At 38.9% G+C, this 14758-nt stretch overlaps 1 protein-coding gene across 1 annotated transcript in view; it reads right to left on the bottom strand.

Moving 5' to 3' along the window:
* Positions 1–552: 552 nt before the first annotated feature.
* The window catches only part of ABCA12 (ATP binding cassette subfamily A member 12), a gene marked incomplete at both ends in the record, with an annotated part of 178812 nt that continues 164606 nt past the window's right edge, over positions 553–14758 (bottom strand). Inside the window, 8 exons of the mRNA XM_081095121.1 lie at positions 553–654; positions 2149–2286; positions 4698–4803; positions 5941–6033; positions 7479–7582; positions 11616–11750; positions 13087–13228; positions 13534–13643. Coding sequence (XP_080951247.1) covers positions 553–654; positions 2149–2286; positions 4698–4803; positions 5941–6033; positions 7479–7582; positions 11616–11750; positions 13087–13228; positions 13534–13643 — 930 coding nt within the window. The remainder of the gene's footprint in view (positions 655–2148; positions 2287–4697; positions 4804–5940; positions 6034–7478; positions 7583–11615; positions 11751–13086; positions 13229–13533; positions 13644–14758) is intronic.

A 14758-nucleotide genomic window follows, 5' to 3' on the forward strand; every position in this document is an offset into this window, starting at 1 on the left:
AGTGTTTGCAGGAATGGAAAATGACATCGTGCCCACTGCTTACTGCCAATGCTAATCTGGCCCTTAGCACATCACAGCAGATTCATTTATTCATGATGATTTTCATTCTGCTAAATTGTTGGAAAATTTTTTTTTGTTCTCCCAATTCTACCTACCCCAGGCTACCTTATTTTTCTTTTCCACTCTTACTTTTCAACTAATAACCATGCCTTTTAAGGTTTCTTTTTATTGAAAGTAATAAATTAAGACATTCATCTTCAGGTAGTTCTTCTTTGCATAAAAACCACCAGCATATACATTAGCAGGCTCACAGCATTGAGTAGATAGGAATTCATTTCAGTAGCAACAACATTCAGTAACCTTAGGAAGAAAATTCTCCATGTATAGTTACTTGCTAGTCTTACATAATTGTAACTTTCTATACAATATAACACTTTCAAATGAAGATGTCCTAAGGAAGTGGCATCTTCAAGGGAGTGGTGACTTCCGCAGTTCTTCCTCAAAATGAAGCCATTGGCTTTGCTGCGATCGGGTTTGCTGGAAGTCTCAAGACTACAGCCGGTCATCCTGTGAGTCAGCACTTATGGTGGAGCCTTGGATACTGGTATCAACATTTCCATAGGATTTCTGGTCTTTGGCAAAGTTGATGAAAACCTGATTTTTTTTCCAAGGGAAATAAAGCCATTAGTGCTTGATAAGCCAAAGGAAGAAATATGGTTCATTCACACACACACACACACACACACACTTGGAAGAGCAATTAAAAAAGATTAGATTTTATAGGGGCATGCCCACACACATATATATATACACTCTTACTAGGAGTCCTTCCTTTAGCTATTCAAATTTAATTAGGGTTTGGAAATAATACCTATATCTACAACTATAATTATGTTTATAATCATAATAGAAATCTAACATATGTAGCTACTTATCTGTACCTGAATGCTCTACATCAATATCTCTATCAAGTATAAACAAGGAGACCAAACCAAACCCTTATCAAATGCTTGTATGGTGATGTTGAGAGAAATGCACTAATTTCAAGAGTTAGTGCACTAAAAAATAAAATTCGTATAGAAATCTCACATTAACATTATTTTCAGCAAGCCAATTATTTAATAGGCAGACATTTATTACTTTTTTCTTCCAGAAAAAATGGGAGTTTATTTCATGCCAGATATGGTGCTGGTAGTTGGTTACAAGTCAAAGGCTAAATATTCTGTGTTAGAAAAGCCATCATTTTCTAAAACCCCATAGAAAATTGTCCATAAAGTGCAGCACCATTTATTGACTCAGAGGCCCCCATGCCTCACATTCTGACCCATTACAGGGGTAGATGAAATAAAATTTTCTATACATCAGGGTGGTTGAGCCAAATGATTCAAAGGTGATGAAGAATGCACCATGAAGCCTTGAGTTATTGAATATAAATGTAATTAAGACATGATATGAGTAAAACAAAAGAGTTCTGCCTTTGCCACTTTGGTTGCCCAGAATCTAGCAGACCTAAAAATCTGGCACCAGATTCTCTCCAGATACCCCATATAGTATCAAATTCAGGAAGCCAATCAAGGGAAATGGTATTTAAGAAACCTATCAAGGAGAAAGTAAGGAAAGCAGTTTGTTTTACAGTGAAACTATTGTTTTGTTGCTTTACATATGCACATAACTTGATGGATATAGATGTCTTGTAGAAAGGAAAATAAATCTCCTTTTCTCACCCTGGCCAGTTTGGCTCAGTGGGTAGAGTGTTGGCCTGCGGACCTAAGAGTCCCAGGTTCGATTCTGGTCAAGGGCATGTACCTTGCTTACAGGCTCCTTCCCTGCCCAGGACCTGGTCAGGGGCATGCAGGAGGCAAACCAATCTATGTGTTTCTCTCTGTCTTTCCCTCTCTCTAAAAATCACTGGAAAAATATCCTCGGGTGAGGATTAAAAAAAAAAAACTTCTTTTCTCTAGTAACAATAGTTAACGCTTTTAACATTTTTTCTAACATCCCAAAATCTGGTTAGAAATCAATTAAATTTTTCAGGTGTGAGATTAAATGTTGCTTTAACTAAAGCAAGTAGAATGTCACTGAAAGGAAAGGAACACAATGGGTAGTAATTAATGTGATATGTGCACAGGGTCATAGCCTCCATCTTACCTCCTCCAGAGTAGTCTGGCTGACTAAGAAGTTTGTGATATTTAAAGCAGTCTTGTTGGTTTCCAGCAGATCAAAAATGTTTGCTACTCCTCCTGCCGTGACTGGCACGTGATACTCGAGCATACTGAGGTGCTGATCCTGTGGGAACCAAAGGAAAAAAAATGTATTTTGCAACGTCAGGTAATATTGACTTGACTAGTCATATTTGAGCAAGAGCCAAGAAAAATACTGAAATTTATTCCACTGGAAATGACACTACAGTGTAAATAATGGGTGTGTTTTTGAAACTAACGGCTTGCAAAGATGAGATGGAAAGGTTTATGAATGTCAAAGAGAAAACAAATTAAAAAGCTAATGAAAATTCCAAAGCATTTTACATTAGTGTGCACTTATAAAGTCATCATGGTCTTACCTGCAAAAAAATATTATGGGGTGGTAGTTCAGATGTCAGATTATGCTCTCAGCTCACATAAGCTTTTTCAGAGATAACATTTAGAAATTTCATTGTTTAAATGTTAAAATTCACCTAAAGGGCCGAGGATTCGTTGCTCAATTTATATTGGCTAAAGAGGCTAGACTGCAACAGCATTTCCTAGGAAAGCCTCCTTCAAATAACACTGTATTTTTTCACACCTGACCCCAAAATTCTCTTCAACTTCTTTATGTTAGTCAATACATAGGATTAGCATCTACTTAGTAATCTATTCTCATTTCCTTGGAGCATCTCTAACACCTGGCTTTTCTGCATACTTAATCAGTTATCATATCCCATTTCCTTTTCATCTAAAACAGCTTTCCAATTTCAACTTTCCTCTCTATTTGCACCATCAGTATCATTAACCTGAGGTTGATCACTCCAGGTCTGAGTTACTGCGACCACCTCTTCAGAAGCCTAGAAACTATTTACACTCACATACTGGCCCAAAGCAGCACGGTAATCTTTTCTAAACACTAGCTTAATCAGGATGTTGTCTTGCTCCAGAATCTACCCCTGGAACTATATGGGTTAAATCAGGGCTGTGCATTTCAGCCTGGCTTTCCAGACTTCCCTTGCTAGAAACCCCTTCTCTCAGCCCTTTGCTCACTGCCCAGCCCCTCTCATTGACTTATTTTCACATCACACCTGTCACTGCAATCAGGATCTTACTTCATTTTACTTCCAATTTGTTGTTCCTGCTATTTCCCTTCTAGATATCTAGAAACCACCAGATGCTTGTAAAGGATGGTCTGTTTAAAAAGAAATAAGACTTTTATCATCACTGCATTTGTCTTGTGTAGCCCCGGTCCATGAGGAACAGACCAGGGCGAATGTAATCTCATCACTCAGCGAATAAGCACGGACTTCGATCCAGAAATTCACGGAAAGAAAAAGCACTATGACCAACATGATTTGTGCAAGGAACGGGTCCTTCAGTTTTTTAAATTTGATTTTAATTTAGATGATAGAAAACGGGCTTTGATAAGAATTGTAAACGCTATTATTTCCTGGAGAAGTTAGCTAAAGCTTGGGAGGTTGAGGAAAAGGTATTTTGTAGAGATAAAAGAATTGTTTTTAAAAACATATTCTGTTTTGTTCTCTCGAATCCCTTCACATTAATATGGTGCCTTACAGAAATGTCTTTGTAGATATTTTATCATTTATTTCTCATGCCAATCTTGTGACGGAGATGCCACTATTGCTATTTTACAAATGAGAAAAATGGGGCTCAGAGACTTTTACTGTCTTGCTAGAAATCACACAGGGAGAACCTGACTTCTGCCCAAGACTTCCAATTTCTTTTCATCACTCCACACATGATTTCCCTTTACAACAAGTATTTGCTATAATCATTTTGTTCAAGTTCCTGTACATCAAAGCTGTTATATAATCATAACCTTTTTTCAAAAAGTGCATTTAAGTTTGAACTAAGTGAGATGCATAGTTGTATATCTGTAGGGGTCCATCCTGTGGATACATATACTAGTAAGATGGAATTCATTGAATAATGTGGGTTTAAGAACTTGATTCATTGAATAATGTGGAATAAGATGGAATTCATTGAATATTGTGAGTTTAAGAACTTGATTCCAAGTGGTTCTGCTCAAACCTTTGTGGGCTTATCCTTTAATTGCTTCTGGCTATGCCATTCTGGAATTCTTTTTCTAAACAGAAATAATATCTGTCATCCTTCAGTTCCCTAATGTATATATCTGGTAAACTAGTTATGTATACAACTCAGAAAGTAATACGTTTGGTCATAAAGCCTTTGTGAGGAAGAAATAAATGAAGGTGTGTGAAAAGATGACATACTGTTAATAGCTACAAAAATGTAATTTTTGTAATTATACAAAAATGGGTTCTTGAAGATTCTATTTGAAGAATAGAATAATTTGAAGTTCCTATTTATTTATGCTAAGTGGGCTTCAGAGTATCTTATATAAATTTAACTAATGAATATGTTAAGATTAACCAATAAAGCTGTGGTCAACTTGAAAAGGGAAAATGTCCACTACGATATTGGACTATCATAACCAGTCAATATAAAAAGGCAGGACAATCTCTTACTTACTTTTAAGTATGTTTTTGGAAAGTGCAGTTGCATGAACCTTGTGAGGGCCTCCATGCTAGCTTTGGTATTCTTCACGTGAACCTTGACAGTAAATCCTCGTCCAAACCTAGAAAGCGAAAGTGCAAAACACAATATAAGTTCCATTTTGCTGAAATAGCTCCCCTGGAATTCTAGATAATGAAACAGGACCCAACCTGACCATTAGAGCCCCTTCTCTTATATAAAGACTGTCATTTTGTCATAAATGTTCAGGGCATGCTGCAAACTGGAAATAGTGAACTGCCACAGTTTTTTAAAATTTATTTCTACCGTTATACAAAGTCAAACTCTTTGGACAAAAGCTGCATTAGAAAAAATATATATAAAATCTTGGCTTTTTTTGGATACCCATGAATTGACAGTTGACATTAATTTCTGGGGTGAAATACTTTCTAATTTAAAGTAAACAAGGTCTTGAGAGGTAAGTCATTGGGAATTTGGTGTCAATGGTAAAGATTAGTCATTGGGTTTTAAACAGAGATAAAAGTACATATACTAGCTAACTGTTAGCACCAAGAGTAGAGTTTATATACAAGTCGAGAACAGCATATAAGGTCTCTTCCATCCTTTTTACTTATCTTGGTTAATACTATCATATAAGAAAGACAGTTGTACAGATAAAGTTATAACATCATGAAGTTTGTATATATATATATATATATATATATATATATATATATATATATACACACACACACACACACATATATATATAGATTCATATGCACTCTGGCAAATATAAAATATTAATTTCATTTTAATTTGTTAGTATGATATTTAAGCACATTACTCCAATATATTATTGATTAAAAGGTTTTGAATGAGATAAAAAATGTTAAATTGTTAAATAGCTCACTGGAAGCTTGTGCAAATGAACATATTAAATGAAAGTTTTTGCCTTCCTGTACCTGTCAAAGTCTAATTTGTTATTTTGTAAACTCCTGAAACTGCCTTTTGAGGTTATATTGGTTGTGGATTAATTTTTTAAAGCTTTTAGGCCTTGTAAGTTTTGGGGTTATTAACTAAAAATACATCCAAGCCTCACTAAGATAATTTAACTTTAAAACGAGGCAATGATTAACTTATCCATTCAAACGAGTAGTCTCATTGCAGGGTAGGCTGCTGAGATCGTCCTTGGAGGTGAGCATAGTACCATCAGATTGATTACCCTACTCTATATGTTAAACACACATTTGCTCTTCACCTGCTCTTTATATGCTGCAAAGATCCAATGCACTGGAACCTCCCATTCACCATGATGGCCAGCCTGGTACAGAGAGCTTCACATTCTTCCATGCTGAAAGGCAGACAGCACAACCATATCAGAATTCTGGGCACAGAAAGTTAGATTTCCATTCATGAACAGAAATTAACTATTTCATTATGGCACTTTAGACATACGATTTTAGTTCCTTAATATGGCTTTTCCCTTGAAGAACTAAAAAAAAAAAACTTTTTTAATATCAATTAAATGTCTTCATATAGGGTTTATTACTGCTCCTTCTTAAGCCTGAGGCCAACTCTCTCACTTGGAGCACCCTATCAAGCACATTGCTTCTTTCAAACTCCCTCAAGCTTTGACTTGAGACCTACATTTCCTAAAAAATGTTCCCCAAATAATACTGAGCTCTTTTCATTATGCTTCAGAGTCCATACTTAGTTGGTTTTTATGGTTTTGTATTTATAACTGGTTAATCTGCATGTGATTACATAATTTCTAATTTCATAGACCATGATAACTTTATGTAAAAGTTCATGACAATTAAATGATTGGCTCCAGGCTAGATGGTATGCTAGGGCAAGGCTAGGATAGAAACAAGTTTCTTGATTATAAACAAATGGAATACTTTCTCTACTACAGTGGGGCCTTGACTTACGAGTGTCCCGACTAACGAGTTTTTCAAGATACGAGCTGTCTCTCGGCCGATTTTTTGCTTTGAGTTGTGAGCTAAAATTCGGGTTATGAGCCAGCTTCAGATACCCCACTGCTAGTTGGCGCAGCGAACGTCACAGTGAACGCCACAACATCAGCCCAGCATACGTGTCTCACTCGTTCACTGTTGATTTGACATACGAGTCATTTGAGTGACGAGCTCCATCACGGAACGAATTAAACTCTTAAGTCAAGGCCCCACTGTATATGATAAGTGCAATAAAAGGGTGAACCTCATGCAAGGTCAACCTCACAAGAAAAACACAGGTGCTCCAGGTGCTTCTTTGCTTAACTGATTGGAAGGGTCTACTTTATGGAGGAGGCCTGGGAGCGGTTTCTCAAAGGACCGGTAAGGTTACATCTTGGAGAGACTTTCTGAAAAGACCATTTCCAGGGCCCGATGAGAGGAAAGGTCAATGAGTGTCTGTGGAATCACGAGTCACTCAGATAGACTAACAGGAGAGGGTGTTGTAGGGAAAAAAGGGCTAGAAATTTACATAATAAAAGGCCTTGCATAGTAAGCCAAAAGATGCTGAACTTTATGCAATAGCAACAGGAAGTCATAGTTGAGTTGTGAGGGTCATAAATCATAAGAAATTTGTTTTTAAAAAGATTGTTTAGGCCCTATCCCAGCTGGATTCTCACTATGTAACCTGCCTGACTTGTTCCTAAGACTATAAACACAAAATACTTTCATCTAATTGTAAACACTAATTATCAGTATATATTACATGGAGATTACGTTTTCCCACCCATCATCCTAGAATCATGCCTACCTATTGACCTGAAAGTTTCTGCACTCAGTTTACCTGTGAGATGTGAGGATGACTGAACATTTATTCTGTACTTCCTCCGAAATGATCTTCCAGAGGTGCCGTTTTGACTTAGGATCCATCCCAGAGCTTGGCTCATCCTTAATAGAAAGTTACAAGAAAAAATTTATCAAATTAATTAATTTTTGATGAGGCTCCTCACATGAATCACTACATCTCACTTGCCTAGAACAAAAATCACTTTGCGAAGTCCTGCGACTAACTTGTTCATACTTAATAGACTTCTTTCTGCAGCTGTCTAAAAGCTCAGGCTTAATCATTTAAAATTGACAATCTGTTTTAAAAAGTGTCTCATTGAAGTTGACATCCTGTAACTTTACACTTGGCTCTTATATTTCTTTGGAAAACATTCTGCTTCAATTACTGACAAAGCAGAGTTTTTACATTTGATACTACATTGTCACATATATATTTGAAGCCAACAGCAACGTGATTGCTACCTTGCTCCTGATAATAGACGCATGGCTGTGAGTAATAATGTGCCATGTGAAGTGGAAAGAACACAATTTGAGTTTTCAGTTAATACATTTGAGGTATATATATTTATTTAAAAATATTTTATTAATTTTAGAGAGGAAAGGAGAGGGAAAGAGAGATAGAAATATCAAGGATAAGAGAGAATCATTGATTGGCTGCCTCCTGCACGCCCCCTACTGGGGATGGAGCCCACAACTTGAACATGTGTCCTGACCAGGAATCAAACCATGACCTCCTGGTTCATGGGTCCACTCTCAACCACTGAGCCACACCAGCTGGCTTGAGATGTATTTTTACTTTTATGCCATTAATTGAAATTTTATACTTTTTGGGGAAATAAGCATATGATTTTCAGAAACTTCCAAGTGGAAAGATATAAATTATATTTGAAAAGCAAATGTTGTTTCAAAAATTGTCCAGACATAAAATTAGAAATGTAGCAATGGATAACCTAAGCAAGCAATAGTAGGGCAAACAGATGATTAAACAAGTTACAAACAGATGATTAAAAAAACAAATTACAGGTTAAGATTAGGTAAAAATTTTATATATATTATATATATACTAGAGGCCCGGTGCACAAAATTTTGTGCACTCGGGGGGGAGGGGGGTTCCTCAGCCCAGCCTGTGCCCTCTCGCAGTCTGGGACCCCTCGGGAGATAACAACCTGCAGGCTTAGGCCCGCTTCTGGGTGGCAGAGGGCAGGCCCAATCCCTAGGTGCAGCCCCTGGTCGGGCTCAGAGCAGGGCTGATTGGGGGGTTGGGGCGCCGCCCCCTGTCATGCACAGAGCAGGGTCAATGGGGAGGTTGCGGCGCCACCCCCTGTCACGCACACAGCAGGGCCCAACAGGGGGGTTGGGGCTCCGTACCCTGTCACACACAGAGCAGGGCCCATCAGGGGGTTGGGGAGCTCCCCCCGTCACACACAGAGCAGGGCTCATCAGGAGGTTGGGGAGCTCCCCCCTGTCACACACAGAGCAGGGCCCATCAGGGGGTTGGGGAGCTCCCCCCTGTCACTCAGAGAGTAGGGCCGATAGGGGAGTTGGGGCATCTCCCCCTGTCAAACACAGAGCAGGGCGGATCAGCGGGTTGGGGCGCCGCCCTCTATCACCGACAGAGCAGGGCCCGTGGGGGGGTGGGGTGGGGGGGCATTGTGTCACCACCCTCTATCACCCACAGAGCAGGGCCGATCAGGGTGTTTGGGCGCTGCCCCCCTGTCATGCTGATCCCGGTGCTGGGAGACATGTTACCCTTTTACTATATAGAATAGAGGCCTGGTGCATGGGTGGGGGCCGGCTGGTTTCCCTGAAGGGTGTCCTGGATCAGGGTGGGGGTCCCCACTGGGGTGCCTGGCCAGTCTGGGTGAGGGGTTGATGGCTGTTTGCAGTTGGTCACACACCCTTCAGGGTGGGGGTCCCCACTGGGGTGCCTGGCCAGTCTGGGTGAGGGGCTGAGGGCTATTTTCAGGCTGGGGGTGACTAAAGCTCCCAACCGCTCCTTTTTTATTTTTTTTTTTATTTTATTCTGGGCCAGATTTAGCTTGAGGCTTGGCTCCAGCTCCTAGGTTTCTGGCCTTGGCTTACAATGTTGCCCTCCTGCTGGCTGAAGCCCGGCGGTATTTGTTACAGAGTTTCTTAAACTGCCCGCTCAGAGGCCTGCAGCGGCAGGCGGGGAACGTTGGTTTCCTCTGTCTCTGAGGCAACCAAGCCTCATGTTAGTTTCAAGCTGCCTGGCTGCCGGCCGCCATCTTGGCTGACAGTTAATTTGCATATCTCGCTGATTAGCCAATGAAAAGGGTAGCGGTCGTATGCCAATTACCATGTTTCTCTTTTATTAGTGTAGATATGTATATAATGGAAAGTATGTACATATGATCATCAGCGGCTGTTTTTATAGTAGGGGCTTAAATTTAAATTTAGAGAAAGAAATGAGTGATAATTTGGGTAAACAGTAAAGGATATATTGTCACGGCTCCTATTTTTGAAGATGATGGCACATATAGTAAATGCGTATAAAAGAAAATATACTATCTTTCTCTCAACGCCAATATTTCAGTGAAGCTCATTAATACCTAACATTTGCACAGCACTTTTAACTTTTTGAAGTACTTTACATCTATTATCTCACAGGAATGCCTAAGGATTGTTTTGTCCAATTTAAGGGACACTTACACAATAAAATTCCATTATAAGCATCGATTGGCAGGGATACAACACATTGTAAGCTCTGGTATTACAGAGAGTTGGGCTGCGCATCACTCCATCTGGGCAGTTTACATGAACTGATCCTCTGCATGACTTAATCCCTGGAATAATGTGGTGGTTTATAAGTGGATTTTTATTGCATATACTTAAGGCTCTTTTGGAGTATGGATGTCCTTAAATGAAGGGGATTTTCCTAAATAAGGGCAAGCTTATTTCTCTGAAATAAATACTGGGGAGCAGAATGCTATCTTACCCCTGTGTGTATTTTACACTCCCAGGTGTTTAATATTCTAGCTCTGAACGAAAATATTTATATTTCTTGCCTTTGAAAAATTCAGATAAAATAAAATAGCAGGTTATCAATCACATCCCAAGCTAGGTAACTCATGGTTTTCAATAACAAGGAAATAACATTTTAGCACAATACATTGTCTTAAAATGTGTCTTTCCTCCTTTCTAGAAGTTTACAAATATTTTAGTTCACCTCATCCGTTACCAATACAACTGATTTCTCCAGTAACTGGGAATCACATTCTATCATATTCCATTACTGACTCACTTGTATCCCCTGAATTTATTCCAGCTAATTCCCATTCCCATGCCAAGTGTTTCCTCTGAAACTGACTGTGACAGAGCTTCAGACAAAAACATATTTGAGGGCAACTGTCATGGCAACAAATTATTTGCTGATATACTATCAGCAATAAAGTGCTTTTGCAAAGCACTTTACCCAGTGGTCGGCAAACTGCGGCTCGCGAGCCACATGCGGCTCTTTGGACCCTTGAGTGCGGCTCTTCCTAAGCCTTAGGAGGACCCTAATTAAGTTAATAACAATGTACCTACCTATATAGTTTAAGTTTAAAAAATCTGGCTCTCAAAAGAAATTTCAGTCGTTGTACTGTTGATATTTGGCTCTGTTGACTAATGAGTTTGCCGACCACTGACCTATACTATCCTTTCATGAGATAGTATAGGTAAAGTGCTTTGCAAAATAACCAGCAAGTAGTGTGCACTTCACAAATGTTAATTCCAATAATGAGAATGAAATGTGACACCCAATTGGAAATGTGGTTCTAATTGTTCAGTAGCCTTTTAAAAAATATTTGTTTTTATTGATTTCAGAGAGTGGGGAGAGAGGAGAGAGAGAGAGAGAGAGAGAGAGAGAGAGAGAGAGAGAGAGAGAGAGGTGAGAGAGAGAGAGAGAGAGAGAGAGAGAGAGAGAGAGAGAGAGAGAGAGAAACATCAATGATGAGAGAGAATCATCAACCGGCTGCCTCCTGCACATGCCCCCACTGGGGTTCCAGCCCACTACACGGTCATGTGGCATGTGCCCTAACTGGGAATCGAACTGTGACCTCCTGGTTCATGGGTGAAGCTCAACCACTGAGCCACACCAGCCAGGCTGCAATAGCCTTTTCATGGCTTCTCTTACCAGCAGTAGGATGGAAGGCTTCCCGATCAAGGCCAGTGCGGTGGATAGTTTTCTTTTTGTGCCGTAACTGCATAGAGACGTAGCCCTGTCCTTGTAAGGCATCAGGTGAAGTCTGCGCAGGAGTTTATGAACAGTCTACGGGTGGAAAAGAGAGTTAGGTTGAACTTCTACCAAAACCCTTAAAGCACTAAACAAAGAAACATGAAAGCTGTTTGTGAAAAGAGCATTTTATAGTGAAGAAATATATACCTGAAAAATTCAAACATTTAAACTGAACATAGATTTTATTTTCATTTTCAAAGGTCCACTTGAAATTAATAATTATTTAAAAGATAAAAGTGATTCTGGGGAGGCTCATTTCCAAGTGGGATTCCCCCCCACCCAAAGGTGTGGCATGTATGTGTGCGTGTTTGCATTTGCAACTGCAGATTATTCTTGCTGCTACATTATCACAGGGTTTCCTTGTTAAGCTTAAAAGAGCTAAAACAGAATTCAGCCTTTTCAAGGCAGGTTTCTCATTGATGTCTTCATGGTTTTATCTTTCTTCTTACTGAGAGGTGAGTTGTCAGAAAGGCTTTAAGACTTTTTAAACTGACCTGGTATCAAAATTTTATCACATTAACTGAGGAATCATGAGTGCTTGTGGCTATTTTTGTACTTAAATAGCCCTAGCAAACAGTAGATTTCTAGGAGGATTTCAACAGATCCCTGGGGTTGCAAAAACAGAGGAAACTGCCCTGAGGGTTAACCATTCCATTACAAAGGCAAATAATTGTAGTGAAGAACAAAACCACATTTGAAAATTCAAATGGGAAACTATTCTATTTTACTTGGGCATTTTGTAGGTAATTCCATTTTGTATCTGGACATTAAAGGATGTTCAGGCATCACCAATCAATGCTCCACCCACAGCCTAGGCCAGTGTGATCCTTTTTTTGGTAGCTCTTTATTTTTGTTTGTTTGTTTGTTTGTTTTTTATTGCTTAAATTATTACAAAGTGCATTGCATATGTCTCCTTTTTTCGATAGCTCTTAAAAAGTACCTAAAAGCCTGACCAGCATGACTCAGTAGTTGAGCATCCACCTATGAACCAGGAGGTCACAGTTCCATTCCCGGTCAGGGCACATGCCCAGGTGGTAGGGCCGATCTCCAGTAAGGGGCGTGCAGGAACCAGCCAATAAATGATTAGCTCTCACCATTGATGTTTCTATCTCTCTCTCCCTCTCCCTTCCTCTCTGAAATCAATAAAAATATATTTTAAAAAATAACTGAACAAAAACTGAGGAGCTGCTAAAGCTGCGTTCACAGGTGTGTATATGATATATTGCAATCAAGCTAATATGTATCCACTATCATTGTCAGGACGAAATGTCTTAGTTTTGTAGATATCAACTTGATCTTGAGGGGATGGGGGGTGGAAACAGAAACAATATGGTTTTCAAATGATCTAGTTTGTCACACTTATACTCACTTCTTTAATATCCTTTTCTGGAATTCCATGTATCCTGGCATAGAAATACAAATGCTCTTCCACTGTTACCAGGTCATCTAAGGCATCTTCCTGAGGACAGTAGCCGACTAGGGAGCTGTGAGAGTCTACATGAGCCAGAGATCTGAATTGGGAAAATCAAAGACACAGATCATTTTCAAAACTTAGTTCCCTCTCCATCCCCAAATGTTGGGAAGGCAGTTCTCTTTTAGTCATGGTGATAAGTGGTTCTGATAAAAAGAGGAAAAAGAATCCCACCGTCAGTTACACTTAAAGTTTAAAACTTTCCACTTGCTTGAATAGCCATTCCCCCTACACACACCTGAGTATTTAATACCATAACCATAAAAGAACATAAAGAATCTGCTTTAATTCTTTTTTCATTCAATTACATAGTGCTTAGTATATTAAAGCACTTGTTTTTCATACCCAGTCTTATTTCTAATCAGAATGTGTCCACTTGAAGGAATTATGTCTCCAGTCAGCATTTTGAAGATAGTGGTCTTTCCTGCTCCATTCACCCCAAGAAGGCCAAAGCACTGGTTAGCGGGAGAAAAAAAAGAAAATATTTAAACCTTAATTAAAACCAAAGACATGTTACTATTGTATCTCTTTCCTCCTTTTCCTTGGGTAAAATAAATTACTAAGAAAAATAAATCACTGGAATTATTCATGCATATTGTAGTGCTTTATTGGCATTTGATAAAACTTTCTATTTTAAAACAACTGGGTAATAAATTGGCAGTTACATAATAGTCACTGGATGTAAAGTTCAGCATAGGGAGTACAGTTAATAAAATTGCAATAACTATGTATGGTGCCAGATGGGGACTAGATTTATCGTGGTGCTCAGTTAGGTATATAAATGTCTAATCACTGAGTTGTACACTTGAAACTAATATAATATTGTATGTCCACTATAACTGAAAAATAAAAATTCTTAAAACAAATGGGTACTTATGTATCATTTCCCTCTCTTCCCTTTAACTACATTTGAACATTTGTAAATATATATGACTTGTTCTATATATATCACAGCACGCCTCTGTGTGACATGAAAAAATACCTGAGTAAGATATGCTAACCTGACAAACTGATTGTATTTATAGATTTCACATTTTTCACACAAACTGTAATCAAAGCTTTACTGAATAAGCTGCTGAAGCAGAAATTTCTCTACACTGTTGAATATATTTGATACATTTACTTTGCAGCTCTGCTCAGAAACTAAGGGATATGCCCACCTTGTCTTTCTCCTTTGAAAGCTGCCTTAATATTGCTCTGTGAAACAGCAAGAATAAATATGGATGCAGTCCCAGGACCTCACGTCTGACAACTGATTTCTTTATGATCTTTATTGAAGGGGCCTGGAAACTAAACATTGAGGAGAACACCCTACACAGGCTTCTTGACTGACAGCCCACCCCAGGGAGGAGAGTAGCTTGGGAAGGGGCTCAGGACTTGGCATGTGATGAATCCTCCCTATCAAGATGGAAGACATATAGGTAAGTCACACATGGGTCTATAAGTAAATTTTATATATAGAATCCATCAAATGATTCAGAGGTTGACTTACATACATTTAGAAAAAAAATGAAGGAAAGATAAAGATTTGAATTTGTCACTTATCATACCAACATTAAGGAGAGTTAGA

This window comes from Myotis nattereri (genome assembly GCF_964212035.1).
Source record: "Myotis nattereri genome assembly, chromosome: 7".
NCBI classification, from domain to species: domain Eukaryota; kingdom Metazoa; phylum Chordata; class Mammalia; order Chiroptera; family Vespertilionidae; genus Myotis; species Myotis nattereri.